The 15,371-nt window shown below is 49.4% G+C and overlaps 1 protein-coding gene and 1 long non-coding RNA gene across 2 annotated transcripts in view; one reads left to right on the top strand and one right to left on the bottom strand.

Annotated features, from left to right (window-relative positions):
* MYOCD (myocardin) overlaps nucleotides 1-932 on the bottom strand; it is a 97,631-nt gene extending 96,699 nt beyond the window's left edge. Inside the window, 1 exon segment of the mRNA NM_213745.1 lies at nucleotides 878-932. Coding sequence (NP_998910.1) covers nucleotides 878-932 — 55 coding nt within the window.
* On the top strand, nucleotides 1,455-3,314 carry LOC110256113. The gene is made up of 2 exons (XR_002337384.1): nucleotides 1,455-1,508; nucleotides 1,780-3,314. It is a non-coding gene; the product is annotated as an uncharacterized LOC110256113 (long non-coding RNA).

Raw genomic sequence — 15,371 nt, 5'->3', positions numbered from 1 at the left:
CTACAGAAATGCGCCCATCAGAATTCACAGAAAGTAACCCACCATCTAAACAGAAGTTGTAACCATGTATTTATCGAGCAGTTTGTTACCACTTTTATAAAACCAATATTCTGCACAGAGCTACTGAGAAGGATTTTAGGAAGCCTCCTGGTCTCAATGGGGAGGCCCACACATCCGTACCAACCCCTCATGTGGTAGTGAAAGCCCTGTCTCCTCTCCACTCACCTTCACACAGCGTCCTCTGAGAAGTTTCTCTATCACCACTAACACAGAAATTTGGGGGAAAAGTCTCCATTTATAAATATCAGATGGTTTGGGAAAAAATATTTGTGGCACTGGACTTTTTTTTTTTTTTTTTCCTACAGTGATGTCATTTTAAATACTTGGTGTGCTCCAAATTTGCTATTTTTACTTCCCCCAAGTGACTTTTTTGGGAAATACATTTGTTTGGATTAGCTACATTTGCAGTGACCCCTGTATCTACTATGCAAGACCAGGTCCATCTTCTCAGCAATTCTAACTGATACCATGCAGCTCTGAAGCATGAAGTCCCCTATTTGCTCACTTTCAAGGTTGTTCCTTTCGGACGGACCCTTTCAAAACTTCTGCTCACAGATACAGAGACAAAACATGAAATCAAACGACTGGCCTTTTCACAAACAAAAACCGCGCTCTATAACCCAAAGCGTTTGCAACAGACGACATTAAAGACCCACCCCCCCACCCCCAAACAAGTAAAATTCTTCACTTCCCAAATGTGCTTCTGGAGAACAGAGTTAAAGGAGCTGGCTTTGAAGCATTTATTGGAGATCAGACTGGAGCCGAGACGTGCAGGAGAGGAAAAGTTGAAGAAGGAATGCTAAGTGCTTAGCCCTACCTGATCTGAACTTGCTTCTAATCAGCAAAGAGTGCTCGGACCCCAGGAGTGTCATGTTGAGTCTCCGCGAGCCGCTGGCCCCTTGGCCAGATGCCTCCTGATTTCCACCAGCAACGGGCTCCCGGGAGCCCAGCTGACCGCAGTTAACAACCCAGAATTCATCCAACTTTCCGCGAGCGCCCTCGGGTAGGAGTACAGCGGCAGCCAGTGACCGAAACCAGGGTCCCCGGCAAAGTGGCGGCTTCCCCCCTCGCCGTGCGGGGCTACTCCACTCTCCGCCGGCGGGGCCCTGCGCCTCCTCGGAGTCTGGCGGGGCGCCGCGGCATCCCAGGCGTGCTCGGCTGATGTCATAGGCTGCCCGCGCCCGTCGAGCATCCCCACCACGCCTTTATGAAGGTCCCAAGTTTGCTATCTGATCCTTTTTTACTACTGACAGGAGCTCAGCCAATCAGGAGCAGCGAGCCGGGCCCGGGACTCGGAGCCGCCGGAGGAGTCCCGGGAGCTGGGCTTAACTCTTTGCGGCGAGCGGCGCGGCGGGGTGGGGGAGACGGGGAGGCGGCGGGCGCGCGCGCGGGGGCGGAGCCGCGGGCCGCGGGAAGGGGAGGAGCGCCGCGCGGCGCCCCGCGCGCAGGTGAGAGGGCAGGTGGGCGGGGGGGGCAGGTGGGCGGGGCCAGGTGGGTGGGTGGTGACCCGGGGGCGGGGCCTCTCCTGGGAGGCGGGCGGTGAGAGACCGGAGGCGGGAGGCGGGAGGCGGGAGGCGGGCGGTGGGCGTCTCCCATCCCGGGAAGGGACTTGCCAGCCCGCGAACTCCCGGCGACGGCGCTTTGCAGAGAGGCTGGACCCCTGAAAATAAGAGGCTTCCCAGGAACCAGGGTCCTTACATTCCCCGTCCGTTTGCACAGGGAGGCAGAGATGGAGCGTACATCTCCCAGCTCCCGCATCAAACCTGGATACACGTCCGCGGAGAAAACGAAACGCCTCTCATTTTTCTGGGATGTGCTCTTTTTGGACAAACTTTGCTCAGGGTGTCCGCAGATCCAGCTGGGACACTGTGAAGCCCTTTTGGGTTCTCAGTTGGGTTGAACTCTGGAAGGGAGGGTCTCTGGAGCTGAGGGATGTTGAGCTGGGTTTGGGCTCCGCTCGGCAAGGCTCAAAGACTTTTTCCACGAGGGAGTCCCTCCCTCCCGAGGGGAAAATCCGTCCCGAATACGACACCGAGTGACTGCGCATCCAGAATGTGCCAGGTGTGATAGGCTCATCTGTAAATAAAACAAAGACCCCGCTCTCAAGAATCTTGTGTCCTTGGGGCCGCACAGAAAATGAAAACTAAGCTCTATGCACACATAGTTTGGGGTTGGATTTTTTTGCAACCTGCTATGCACGTGAGCCTCCAGTACCATCTATGGCGTGTGTCTGAGAGCGCTAAACCCTGCAAAGCTCAGGCGGTGACAGATGAAGACCTGATGGGACGACTTCCAACGCTCTGAGTTCGGGCCTTGCCCAGAGCCCCGGATCCTTGAGTCCTCCCTCTGAATCGGACCAGTCGCTCGCGTAAATGAGGTCTTCCGGGATAGGCCATTGAATTCCTGATGTGTCAGAAAGGAGGCAGAGGAATCCGACCCGCGTTCCCCTTGGGGATGGAGTCCTGTTTGCAGGACGATGAGATATGCTGAGTGTATCTGTCATTTGGTAACAGGCTCCTATAGAGGGCGTTATTTTCCTAGTGGTTTGAAACTCCAGTGGTTTCAAATGATGCTCATTTATTATCTTGGCGGTTGTGGTGGTCAGAAGTCCAAAGCGGATCTTCCGGGGCTAACATCACAGTATTATCAGGGCTACTTTCCCCTGTGGAAGTTTTAGGGGCGAGTTGTTTCCTTGCCCTTTCCAGCTTTAGAGGGCGCCCATGGTTTTTGTCTCTTGGCTCCCTATTCATCTTCAAAGCCAGCAGGTGGGGCAAGATCTTATCACGTGATATGGCTCTGCCCTCTCCCTTCGGCCTCCCTCTCCCACGTTGAAGGATGCTTGTGATCCTATTGGGCCCACCTGGATAAACTCTGTTGCAAGGTTGGCTGATTATCGAGCTTAATTCCACGTGCAGCCTTAACACCTCTTGCTATGTGATGTAACATACAGATTCCTGGTTCAGACAGTGGGGAAGGGGCATTGTGTCATCAGGGGGCACAGAGGGATCTCTTACTCTACCCACATGTTGTTGCTCTCTGGCGAGCCCCAGGCTCCTGCCCTGCAATGAAAAGAAGTGGAGGGAGGTTTGGGAAGAGCCCAGGAGCCTGGAAGAAGCCCGGCCAGCTCTGGAATGCCGGTGGCTGGGAGGTGCCCTGCAGGGAAGAGAGGCCTGGGATAAGGAATGCTAATGAATTATCTGAGTGGAGGAAAAAACTGATTCTGAGCAATATTAAAAAAAAAAAAAAAAAAAAAAGCCAAGCAGATTTTGCTCTTGAGGGCTCAGGAGAGGCACACGACAACTTGGCAGAGAATTGTTTCAGTGAAAGTTGTGATGAAAACAGCTGAAGCCAGCGCTAACTGGAAGGGTCTGCCTGACCTGGATGAGCTGGACAGGCGTGGACTGTTTTCCCTCTGCAGGCCTGAGAGGAGAGCCTGTGTGTGTGTGTGTGTGTAAGGGAGCATAGTTTCTTTTTTGAGTGCGTTTGGGAAATGCTGGTAACCTAGCCCTCCTCAATTTTCCCATCGGAGCATGTAGCTGGTGACATCTGCCCTCTGGGATTCATACCCCCTATGGCGTGGAATATCTATGGATATAAATATGCTTGTATAGGGACTCATCCTTCCCCCTCTCTAGGCAGGCTTTTTTTTTTTTTTTTTTTTTGAAACTTGGAAAGGCTCTTCCCTAGGGAAATGGATCTCTGATTCTGCTGGGCTTTGGGAGCGGCAGGCTAATGCAGCCCAGCGGCCCCCAGCCTCCGGCCTGCAATCTGATTGGCAGCACTTCTGCTGGTCCTCGCTACTCCCAGGCCTAGAGGGAGCCTGAGAAGTGACGGATGGAGGGGAGAGACATGAGCTTCCAGGATCGGGGAGGTCATCCTCTGAATCTCAGCTCCCCTGGGACCTGGAGTAATTAAAGTCCCTCGAGACGCTCTGCGTCTTCATGGAAAACGGGGTTAGAAACGCTCACGTCCCAGAAGGGTTTTGGGCATTGAAGAGAAATAACAGTATGAGAAAAAGAATGTATATATTCTATCTATATATATTCTATGTTATTTCACTTTCATTGAAGTGAAATAACAGTATGAGAAAAAGAATATATAATATAAATATAAAGAATATTATATATTGTTTTTCTAGGTCACTATGCTGCATGGCCGAAATCGGCACAGCATTATAAATCCACACTCCCGGCATATGGAAGTTCCTAGGCCAGGGACTGAATCCGAGCCACAGCTGTAACCCATGCTGAAGCTGGGCAATGCTGGATCCTTTAACCCACTGTGCTGGGCTGGCAATTGAAACCGTGCCCCCACAGTGACCGGGGTTGCTGCAGTCAGAGTCTTAATCCCCTGTACCACAGTGAGAACTCCTCTCTGGAATATTCTGTCATAACCTCTTTGGGAAAAGACTCTGAAAAAGAATGGATATAAGTATATGTAGAACTGATTCACTTTGCTGTACACCTGAAACTAACACAACATGATAAAGCAACTCTATCCCAAAAAACAAAAAAACCTCTTGACTTTAGCCACAGAGTGTCCCCTGCTCATGGCAGTGTCATCGGTCACATCACCAGCCCCTCCCACCCAAGGGGACAGGGCTCCCCAAGACTGCACCTCCCTGAGGTCACTTCTCTGCCTTCCACAGCGGTGGTCCTTGGTCTTCAGCCGGCGGGGAGGGACTGTGTCTGTAAGTCTGAGTCCAAAGCACAGCTCGGGGTGGTCAGCATGCACTCTGACCCCTTAAGGACCGCCTTCTGGGGCAGCCTGAGCTCAGCTGATGGGTCGCAGGGCACAGGTGGAGAGCAGAGGGCAGCGCGTCTATGCAGCCTCAGGACCCCCCCCCCGTCCCCCCTTCCGAACTCCACGTCCTCGCCTTGGCCGAGGTCGCCATTGATTTCCCGGGTCTCTTCATCTTCTCATCCCGACTTCTTGGTGTCACCTTGTCTGTTTTCTCTTTTTCTTTTGCGTGTCCGATGGGCAGCTTCAGGGCAGCATCTGTTCCTCTTCCATCCATTCTTTGGAAAGGCACTTTGGGGTCTGAGCAAGGCACGCTGGCAAGTATTGAGAGACACACAGTATAAAGAGAGGTTTGCAAACTCAGGGGACAGGAGCAGAGATGAGAGAGCATGTGGCGGGGAGGCTGGTCCACGTGGGGTAGCCAGGACCTGGCTCTAGTGGACCGTAGCCCATTGTGAGGGGCGGGGGGAGAGACACGAGTCATTCCCTCCAGTTGTTTTAACAAACTGGAAATCCAGGTTATACATGTTCAACATACCGGTTTTTTTAAATTGATTTATAACGTATAAGGTACAGTTGAGAAATAACGTTGTGCTCATTTTGGCTATACAGCAGTCATTCAAATTTATATATATATAAAATTATATATACACACACACACATTCTTTTTTATAGTCTTTTCCATTGTGATTTATCATAGGGTTTTTTTTAGGATTTTTATTTTTTCCATTATAGTTGATTTATAGCGTTCTGTCCATTTCTACTGTACAGCAAAGCGATCCAGTCCTACATATATATATATATATATATATATATATATATATATATATACACATTCTTTTTTTCATACTGTCTTCCATCATGTTCTACCCCAAGAGGCTGGATATGGTTCCCTGTGCTGTGCAGCAGGAGCTCATTGCTCATCCACTCCAAGTGCAACAGTTTTCAACCATGTAGTTCCCTGCCCTATAGTAGGAACTTGTTGTTTATCCGTTCTCCATGTAATACTTTGCATCTGCTAATCCCAAACTCCTGATCCATCCCCCCATGCTCCCCCCCCAGGCAACTACAAGGCTGTTCTCTGCTTCTGTTTCAGAGATACATTCATTTGTGTCATATTTTAGATTCCACATATAAGTGATCTCATACAGTATTCGTCCTTCTCTCTCTGGCTTCCTTCACTTTGCTGAGGGCGATCATCTCTAGGTCCATCCACATTTGTAGTAAATGGCACATGGTTGCATTCTTTTTGGGGGCTGTGTAGTATTCCACTGTGCATATATACGACCAAGGTGTTGGCGTGTGAAAGTGTGAGAGACTATCAGTAGCTTTTCGGAAGACTTTAAAATACAGTATAAGTCAACAGGGGCAGATCCAGGGTGCGGGGCCTGAGCCTCGTACAGCTGGCAGCCCTTTAAAAAATGATGCGAAGTTAGAAATATGATGGGTAATATACAAGGAGTATTGCCTTTGACAGGGACACAGGATTACAACCGACCAGAGCATGGAAGATTCAGCCCCTTTCTCGTGGGCCCCTTCAGAAACATGGTGATGCAGAAACACTTCCCAGTTGCATCCTGGCTTCCTCTGCCCACCCAGAATGCTCAAGAATTCCCAGCACCTACAAGGCTGGTGCAAGGGGTGGGGGGAGCCTGGGGCTTCAGCTTCATTGCCTTTTTGGTAAATCCATCTCTGGGGCCAGTGGACCCTGTGAGCAAGCACAGGGAGACTCACGCGGCCCCACTTGGGGTCCCCCGTGATGAAATCTGTGCTCGGATCTCAACGGGCTCCATCTCGATCCTGGGAGGGAGGGTGAAATCTGGCCTCCCAAGTTACCTATTTAAGGAATGTGGCCTCAGCCTATCAATTTGCTTCAATTCCAGAAATACTTATCAAGTGCGGCCTGTGTTCTAGTGCTATAGAGGTTATAGAGATAAAGGAGAGATGATCCAGGCCCTCCAGGAGACTGGAAGAGAGTGGCAGGGCATCCGCAGACTCCCAGCACCCCAGAAATCCAAGGTCATTCTTCCGCTAGCGATGGCATCGCAGATGGAACTCTGGGGAGCTACCCTCTTCCTAAAGCCTGTTTCCTTTCACGCACGTTGAGTACAAACGGCCTCTCACCTCATTTAAACAGAGACTTTAAAGTAAACAGAGGTAAAGAAAGTCATTTCAGTTGAAAGCATCTGTCGGGGCTCCTTCTCCCCCTGCCTGCCAGCAAAGCCTCTCACCTCTCCCTCCTCTCTTTCACTGTATCCCAGCTCCCGCCCAGGAAAAGGGAATCCAATGTGATGATTCAGATGTAGAGTCACTGGGTTGGCTGACCCTGAGGTCCATCTTGCTAGAGGTCAAGGGCACCGTGGTTAAACGGCATGCACGGGTGGTCTGGCCTCTTCCTCTGCTTCTTTGCCTGCTGCTCTGACATTCAAAGGGGGGAGGAGGGTAAATCCCACCCAGAGAACGTGCCTTCCCCCAGTGTTTGAATCGATTCACACCAGACACCCCAGCGCCACTCTAAGGACTTCTGAAGCTGGTTGGCATTGAGGTTACGCAGTGATGGTGTCCTGGGGCCCTGGGCACATCCAAGATCCTGAGATGCTTTCCGTGGAGGATGTGGAAGACGGAAGTGTGTGTGGTACCCAGCTGGATGCATGCTTGTCATTGGTTACTGGATAGCTGCCATTGGCGTGGCGAAAATTCTTCAACTCCCTTCAATTTTTCTATGCTCCGGGGGCACCGAGATGACAATTACCTGCTTGCCCCATAGACACATGCCCGTGTTCGCCTTTCTAGATTCTCTTGAGGATTAGGCACTGCGGGTCCTTGCCCACGTATCCAGATGTCGTCTCCACTGTTCCCCCAACTCTTCAAAGACAACAGGTGCAAAACCTAACCCGCCTTTCCTCTGCCCGGGTTTCCCTACACACCCACGCCTTTTCCTTCAGTTCGAGTGGAGCGAACGGGAAAGGAGCCCTCGAGTCTCCGGCTTGGGAGGAGGCCCCCACCCACGCCCCAGCATTCTCCCCACCCCCAATCTGTCACCAGGCCTCGTCCATTCTCCTCAATACCTCCTGAATCTACCCCTTAAATTTCTCCTAGGGCCTCTTCCTTACTTCAAGCTCCCTCCACCCTGGGTTCTTTCTGGTTTACTCCAAGTGTTTCTTGAGTGTTCTCCCCCCTTCCAGTCTCTCTCTGCCCCAATTCATGTTGTCATCAAAATGCTTCTAACTCATAAGCAGATCCCTCTGCTTCCTGCCTATATCCTTCTTTGGCTCCCTGCTGCCGAAGGGTAATGTCCATATTCTAAGGAGCACACAGAGAGCCCGATGGTAACTTGGCCCCATTAACTCCTATTTTATTTCCTGCCTCTCTTCCCACTACTCTGTATATGTGCCAAACAAAGAATTTTAAAAACACTGAGCCTTTTCTCTTTCCTCCGCTCTCATTCCTTTTACCCTGGAATGCCTCTTCTTTGCTCTGTCTAGAGGCATCCTACTCATACTTCAAAACCCAGCTCAGAAAACCTTCTTTGACAGCCCCCGGCAGAATTAATCACACACGCCTTGCTTTGCTGGGTTTGTATCTTGCATATACTTGTCAAGGAGCCTTGCATTTGTCAGGGAGCATATATCATCAATGCATTTTTTTCTTTGCTTTTTTCAGCTTTTTTTTTTTTTTTTTTTTTGGCCTCCCCGCAGCACACAGAGTTCCTGGGCTAGGGGTCAGATCCGAGCCCCAGTTGTGACCTATGCCGCAGCTGTGGCAACACCCGATCCTTTGACCCACTGCGCCAGGCTGGAGATCGAACCTGCGTCCCAGTGCTCCAGAGACACAGCCACCGCCGATCCATTGCACCACAGCAGGAACTCTCATCAATGACTTTTTGTTGTTGTTTTTGTTTTTGTCTTTTTGCCTTTTTCTAGGGCCGCACCCACAGCATATGGAGGTTCCCAGGCTAGGGGTCGAATTGGAGCTGTAGCCACCGGCCTACACCACAGCCACAGCAACTAGGGATCCAGCAACATCTGCGACCCACACCACAGCTCATGGCAACGCCGGATCCCTAACCCACTGAGCAAGGCCAGGGATCGAACCCGCAACCTCATGGTTCCTAGTTGGATTCGTTAACCACTGAGCCACGACGGGAACTCCATCAATGACTCTTTAATGTGAAAATCCTTCCACTCGCTTCTAGCCTATTGGGGGACATAAATGCCATTTTCATTTACCTGTAACCCTGAAGTTTGACTCTACGAATTTCCTGTCTTACTCATCTCAAAATGAACTGCCCTTTGACATAATGTGTATTTGAATCACTGTACATCGAAGAATGTTTCTGGTTTTTTCCCTTTTCTCTTGCAAATATATTCTACATGTCTTGAGGGCCAGGGCTACACCTTACACGCCTTCTATCTGCCAGGCCATCTTCAGCGGTGGTTTTCAAGTAGTTGTGACAACAGGGGTTGGTTGGATGGAGCCGGGGGTGTAGCCTGTTTTGTTCTGATTCACTCCATTCGGGGCCCGATACCGACAACCTTAGGCGCTTTCCAGAGATAATGAAACTGCTTTTGGTTCATAAAGTGTGATCGGATGTGGGAGTTGACTTTCTTTCCCAAATAGTTGGTTTTTTTTTTTTTTTTTTTAGTTGCAACTGGTCACATTCTGTTTCCTAATTCCTCCCTTTGCTTCCCATCTCCCCTGCTCCCCAGAAAACAGAATGGAGGCCCATAAATCCCGGACTGGCTTCAGGCGACCTTACATATCCTGTTCTCCCAGAGTCATTAACCCGAGGATGCCTATTATGGCTGAAGAATGGAGACGCCCCATCCTGGGGGTGGGGGCAGGAGAGGGCCAATGGTGCTTCTTGAACCACAATCACTCCAGAGCTTGCCAAACCCCATCTGCATGTCCCCCCATGTATCCGTGGCTGTGAGTCGGGGATGAGAGCTTTCAGCTGTAAGGGACACAGTCTAGGAAGGACACTTCTCTCCCTTGGGGTCACCACCACCCTGGCGCAGTCAGGGAGCTAGAACAGGCTAAAACTGACACCTGACTATGACAGTACATTCCGAGTGGGAGTGGCTGAAAAGGGGAAACCCCTAAGAGCTATTCAAACCAGCGATGACAACAGTAAAGAAATGTCATGATGGGGAGTTCCTGCTGTGGCACAGCGGGTTAAGGATCTGGCAGTGCCACAGCCGCGGCAAAAGTTGAAGCTGTGGCTTGGATTCAATCCCTGGCCCGGGAATTTCCACATGCTTTGGGTGTGGCCAAAAAAAGAAAAAAAAAAAAAAGTCACGGCAAGAAACTAGTTATCCAGTGATACCCCAGGCTCTCTCAGTAAAAGGAAACTAAAAAAAAGAAAGAAAGAAAGAAAAAAAGATTCAATTCAGCAGATACTCAAGGGACTTTCAGGTCCACTAAATGCTTCTGAAGCAAAATTGCTCTTTATGAATATGATTTGAACAGATAGGCCAGTTTGATAGAAATGGACTCTTGCACCTCTCAGACAGAGACCCAACTGATGTTCAGGCAGGAGCTGCAATCCTTTTGCTAAGATTCGTTTTTATTAAGACATTCTTTTCTTTTCATGACTGCACCTGCAGCACATAGACCTTTCCGGGCTAGGGGTTGAACTGGAGCTGCATCTGCAGGCCTAGACCACAGCAACCAAGGCCAGGGATCAAACCCATGTCCTGATTCTTAACCTGCTAAGCCACAATGGGACCTCCTATCAAGAGTTTTTGGTTTTGAGAGCAGTTTTCAGTTCAAAACTGAGAGAAAGCGCCCCCCCACCCCACCCCACATAGCCTCACCCGTTATGCACACCCTACCAGAGTGGTCCATTTGTTAACATAATTTTATACCGACACGTCATAATCACCCAAAGTCCACAGGCTATAAGTTGGTGGACTCTTGGTGGTGTGCGTTCTCTGGGTTTGGACAACTGAATAATGACATGGTTTCACCATAACAGGATCATACGGAGTAGTTTCACTGCCCTCACAAATCCTGTGTTCCACCTCTTCTTCCCTCCCCAGGCATAACATTTTCCTGTCCCATAAATGCACTATTTTCAAATGCACTTTTAACTTTATAAAGCCTTTGCATGTGTGTTCTCCTTTGTAGCAACTCTATGACTTATGTGAGGCATTTAAAAAAAATTTTTTTTATGGCCACACCTGTGGCATACGGAAGTTTCTGAGCCAGGGACTGAATCCAAGCACCTGTGGCCCAAGCTGAAGCTGCAGCAACACTGGATCCTTCAACCCACTGCGCTGGGCCAGGGATTAAACCTATGCCTCTGCGGAGACCCAACACACTGCACTCAGACTCCTAACCCATGGTACCACAGCAGGAACTCCTATTAGAGGCACTTTTTTTTTTTTTTTTTGTCTTTTGTCTTTTTGGTCTTTTGTTGTTGTTGTTGCTATTTCTTGGGCCGCTCCCGCGGCATATGGAGGTTCCCAGGCTAGGGGTTGAATCGGAGCTGTAGCTGCCAGCCTACGCCAGAGCCACAGCAACGCAGGATCCGAGCCGCGTCTGCAACCTACACCACAGCTCACGGCAACGCCGGATCGTTAACCCACTGAGCAAGGGCAGGGACCGAACCCGCAACCTCATGGTTCCTAGTCGGATTCGTTAGCCACTGCGCCACGACGGGAACTCCTAGAGGCACTTTTTGACAGCTGAAGTAACTGACGCAGGAGAGGGGCTCTCTGATTCGCAGGAAATTATCCCCTCAGGCAGAAGCAAGACCAGGTCTTGGGTCTCAAGGCTTCTGTGTGCCTGAGCTCTCCACGCAGCCTCTGATTTGACAGGTGACTCAGACGCCTGCTCAGCTTCCCTCTCTGGGTATCCTCGTGCCCAGCCTTCAACAGGTGTTTTCTTTACTCCCCTGGGTGGTCAGGATTCGGGTCAGGGAAAATTTAAACAGCTCTTCGTTGCTTCCTGGCTCAGGCAGTATTTTCTTAGAGCACGTTGCCAATTTCTGTTTTTCTTCTGGAAAATTCTTTATTATGAACTGACCTTGGTGCTGACCCATTCCAAAAAAAAAAAAAATCCATAAAACCTGGGATTTTGTTACATGATTGTTTAAAGCTAAAGAACGGTAACTGTGTATTGAAGCCTTTCAAGACATGAAACTAACTGGAGTACCTTCCAGTGAGTTTGAAAGAAAATTTATTAAAAATGACCAAAGGAGAGTTCTAGAAGATCCTGTGCATGTCTGCAGAGGGTTGGGTTTGGAAAGGTTGTTGAAACATGGAGCTGGGGTTCCCATTGCGGCCCAGGGGTTTACGAACCCGACTGGTAACCATAAGGTCACGGGTTCAATCCCTGGCCTCACTCAGTGGGTTAAGGATCCAGCGTTGCTGTGAGCTTAAGTGTAGGTTGCAGACACAGCTCAGATCCCGAGTTGCTGTGGCTGTGGTGTAGGTAGGGAATCTCCCTATGATATGGGCGTGGCCATAAAAGCAAAAAAAAAAAAAGAAAAAAAACCACGGAGCTGTTGGTGGTGTAATTTTTCCTCCTACGTTCAGGGGCAGCGGGGTCACGATGGTTAGTTATGGCAAAAGATGTGGGTTCCGGGGTCAGGTGCCTGAATGTAATTCCTTGGCCCCCTTGTGACTACCCGTACAGAGACCTTGGCCTTGGGCAAGTTACTTCGGCTCTCTGTTCTCTGTGCCTCGGGTTCCTCCTCTGTAAGATGGGGATATCTAGCCCCCCAAAAGGATGGAGAGCATCCAGTGGGTAAACAGATACCTACGAAGCACTCAGGACAGAGCCTGGCATGTGGCAAGTGCCCCCAAAAGGAGAGTCATGGCAGTGGTGGTGATGGCAACGCGGATAATCGTGCCCCATCTACCAGCTAACCCATTTTCAGGCAAAGCTGAGGCACAGAGAAGCACCTCGCATGCTTCCAAGGGCTCTACAAGAGCGACACGCTAGAGCCTGTGCCTGGTGATCATTCGGAAAGGACTGTTCCCTGTGGTGGAAATAGCCAGAGCCTTTCCAAAGCAGTCAGAAAGCCAGCATCCTTTCAACAACCTCCAGTTTCATCAGGCCAGGCAGTCCCTGTATACAGTCAGGGCCGCACGGCTGGATATGGTCCTGCAGGTGGAGAAGCCATTGCCAAGGACGCTGCAGTCACACTCCTGTTTTGCACTGGCCAGCATCTGAGTTTTTCCCAAAGATGCCACTGGAAACACGCATATGGAATGATCCATGCGTAACTGAACTGTCATAATGGAAACAATATTCAGGTTTGAGACATTTAGACTTTGGAAGTTTTATTCTTGCCCTATTTGAAAGAAAAAAAAAAACCTTGCAATTAATATGGGCTTGGATAGAATTTTGTGAAGCTAGAACTAGTGACTCGAGAGGGTCTGGGTCCTCTTTGTTATTGTGGTGGCTCTATTTGGGCTCGCTGATTGGCAGTTTGAAGCTGGACATACCGTTCTACCTGCCGGAGACGAGAGTTAAGTGTTAAATGCCGATACACACATCTGCCCTCAAAGGGTTCTGAATCTGAGCTGCGACATGCATGCTGCGTACAGACACACGCAGCAACAATATGAGCTGCCACGAAGTAAACGCTTGCTCTGCGCTAGGGATCTGAATCGTGTTATCATCTCGCTTAACCCTCACCATAGCCTCCGGAAGTCGCTATGCTTTTCCTTCTCATCTTACAGACAGAGATGATAAACGGAGGTTCAGAGAAAGTACCGTCCTTAGCCCACGGGCTCTACTCCAGGTGACACACCTCAGGGATGCCTCTGGGCTTTGGATGACGGTGCTCAAATCTTTCTAAGTCTTCCAGGAAGCGTGGAGGCCAGCAGCACCATCTGGATGAAGTGCTCTGAGCCCAGGTCAGAGAGGTTGACCACTTCCTGGGCTGTTTCCCCCCGCTCTGCAGGGTTCTGTAACCCTCTAGCCTGGGGTGGGCTCAACCAGTCCCCAGGGAACTCGAGAACTGCAGCCTAGTAAGTTGTTCCCAGGACCTCATGACCAGCGCTGGTTCCAGCCTGGTGAACTGATAACTTCCTATAACTGGTGTGTTATCTGGCTGCCAGAATGGTGCTGATAGGCTGACTTTGAGTTCATTAAATTGTTTATAGAGACAGGAGCCTGCAAAAAATATTTTCCCAAAGCCCTGCTTGGAGGTGAACCAGTGGGACCAAGATCATCCAGCTGGTTAGTGGCAGGGCTATGATTTGACCTCACGTGTGTCTGAAGTGCTCACATACATTTATTTCTTTAATTAAAAACTTTTCTTCTATGGCTGCACCTGCAGCATCGAGACGTTCTCAGGCCAGGAACTGAATCCCAGCGGTAGCTTCGAGTTACGCCACAACTGCCGCAATGCCAGATCCTTTAACCCACTGCACCGGGCTGGGATTTGAACCCACACCTCTGCAACGAACCGAGCCGCTGTCATTGGATTCTTAACACACTGCTGAAGTGGGAGCTCCACATATTTATTTTTTATTTTTACAGATCCTAGGAGTTGCGATCCTTGTATAGACATTTTGCAAAACAGATCAATTCCCTCACCTGTACTAAGTCGTTTATTTGCAGAAGGATCACAAACTCTTACCATCGTTTCCTTTGATCTGTGACCACCTGCCAGGCTGGGCTTACCTTACGTAAGAATATGAATTTAAATAGATAACTAGCAAGGACCTACTGTTCAGCACAGGGGGGTCCACTCAATATTTTGCAATAACCTACCTGGGAACAAAGAATAGATACACATGTAACAGAATCACTTGCCATAAACCTGAAACTAACAACACTGTACATCAGTGCTACCCCCATAAATTTTTTTAAAGTATATGAATTCAATAGTCTACCCAGGTTTATTTATGGGGCCCTGGAACTTCCTAGGAGTGAATAATGGTTTGGGATTGGTACGACGGCACCAGCCTTTACGGCGCTCCTCACGGTGGAGCCTGAGAGGGAAGAGCTATTCATGGATTTTGAGAAACAGCCCTTCAGTTCTTCAGCTGGAAAGGAGAGCCCATCCGGGAACCCAGCAAAAGCCGTTCTGACATCTGACAAAAATATCACCCGAGATAGAGAAGGAGAGAGACGGAAATTCTGCAAACATTCATGACTCTGGAATTTTAAAATTACTGACGTTATTTGTTTATTAAAGATTATAACTCACTTCAACATCACAAAGAATGAAACCCCTTTAACCAGATAATAAGCACGGCATGTTCTTTATGATAACGCTAACAATAAAACGAGAAGACTTTACTGTTTGCTATTTATCAGGTCAACTGGAAAAGTCATTTCTCTACATGCCAGGCTCAGAAAATACTCCATTTTCCCTCTCCTTCTTGTAAATAAAGACAGCGTAGGGCTGATGAATTTCTCCCAATGTGAAAGCAGAATGGGTGGGCATTGGTACCGAGGTTCTAGGCTTTGCAGCTTTGAGGCAGAATGAAGTTCTCATGTCCCATCAGCGTTAGAGGAAGGGCCTCCCTGGGCTCATGGCAATGGTGGAACTTGCTTTACATTTTTTTGCCAGTATGTTTCCTAAATATATTTATTTGTCTTTATCT

Source organism: Sus scrofa, chromosome 12 (assembly GCF_000003025.6).
Source record: "Sus scrofa isolate TJ Tabasco breed Duroc chromosome 12, Sscrofa11.1, whole genome shotgun sequence".
Classification (NCBI taxonomy): domain Eukaryota; kingdom Metazoa; phylum Chordata; class Mammalia; order Artiodactyla; family Suidae; genus Sus; species Sus scrofa.
This window is presented reverse-complemented; position numbering and strand designations above follow the sequence as displayed.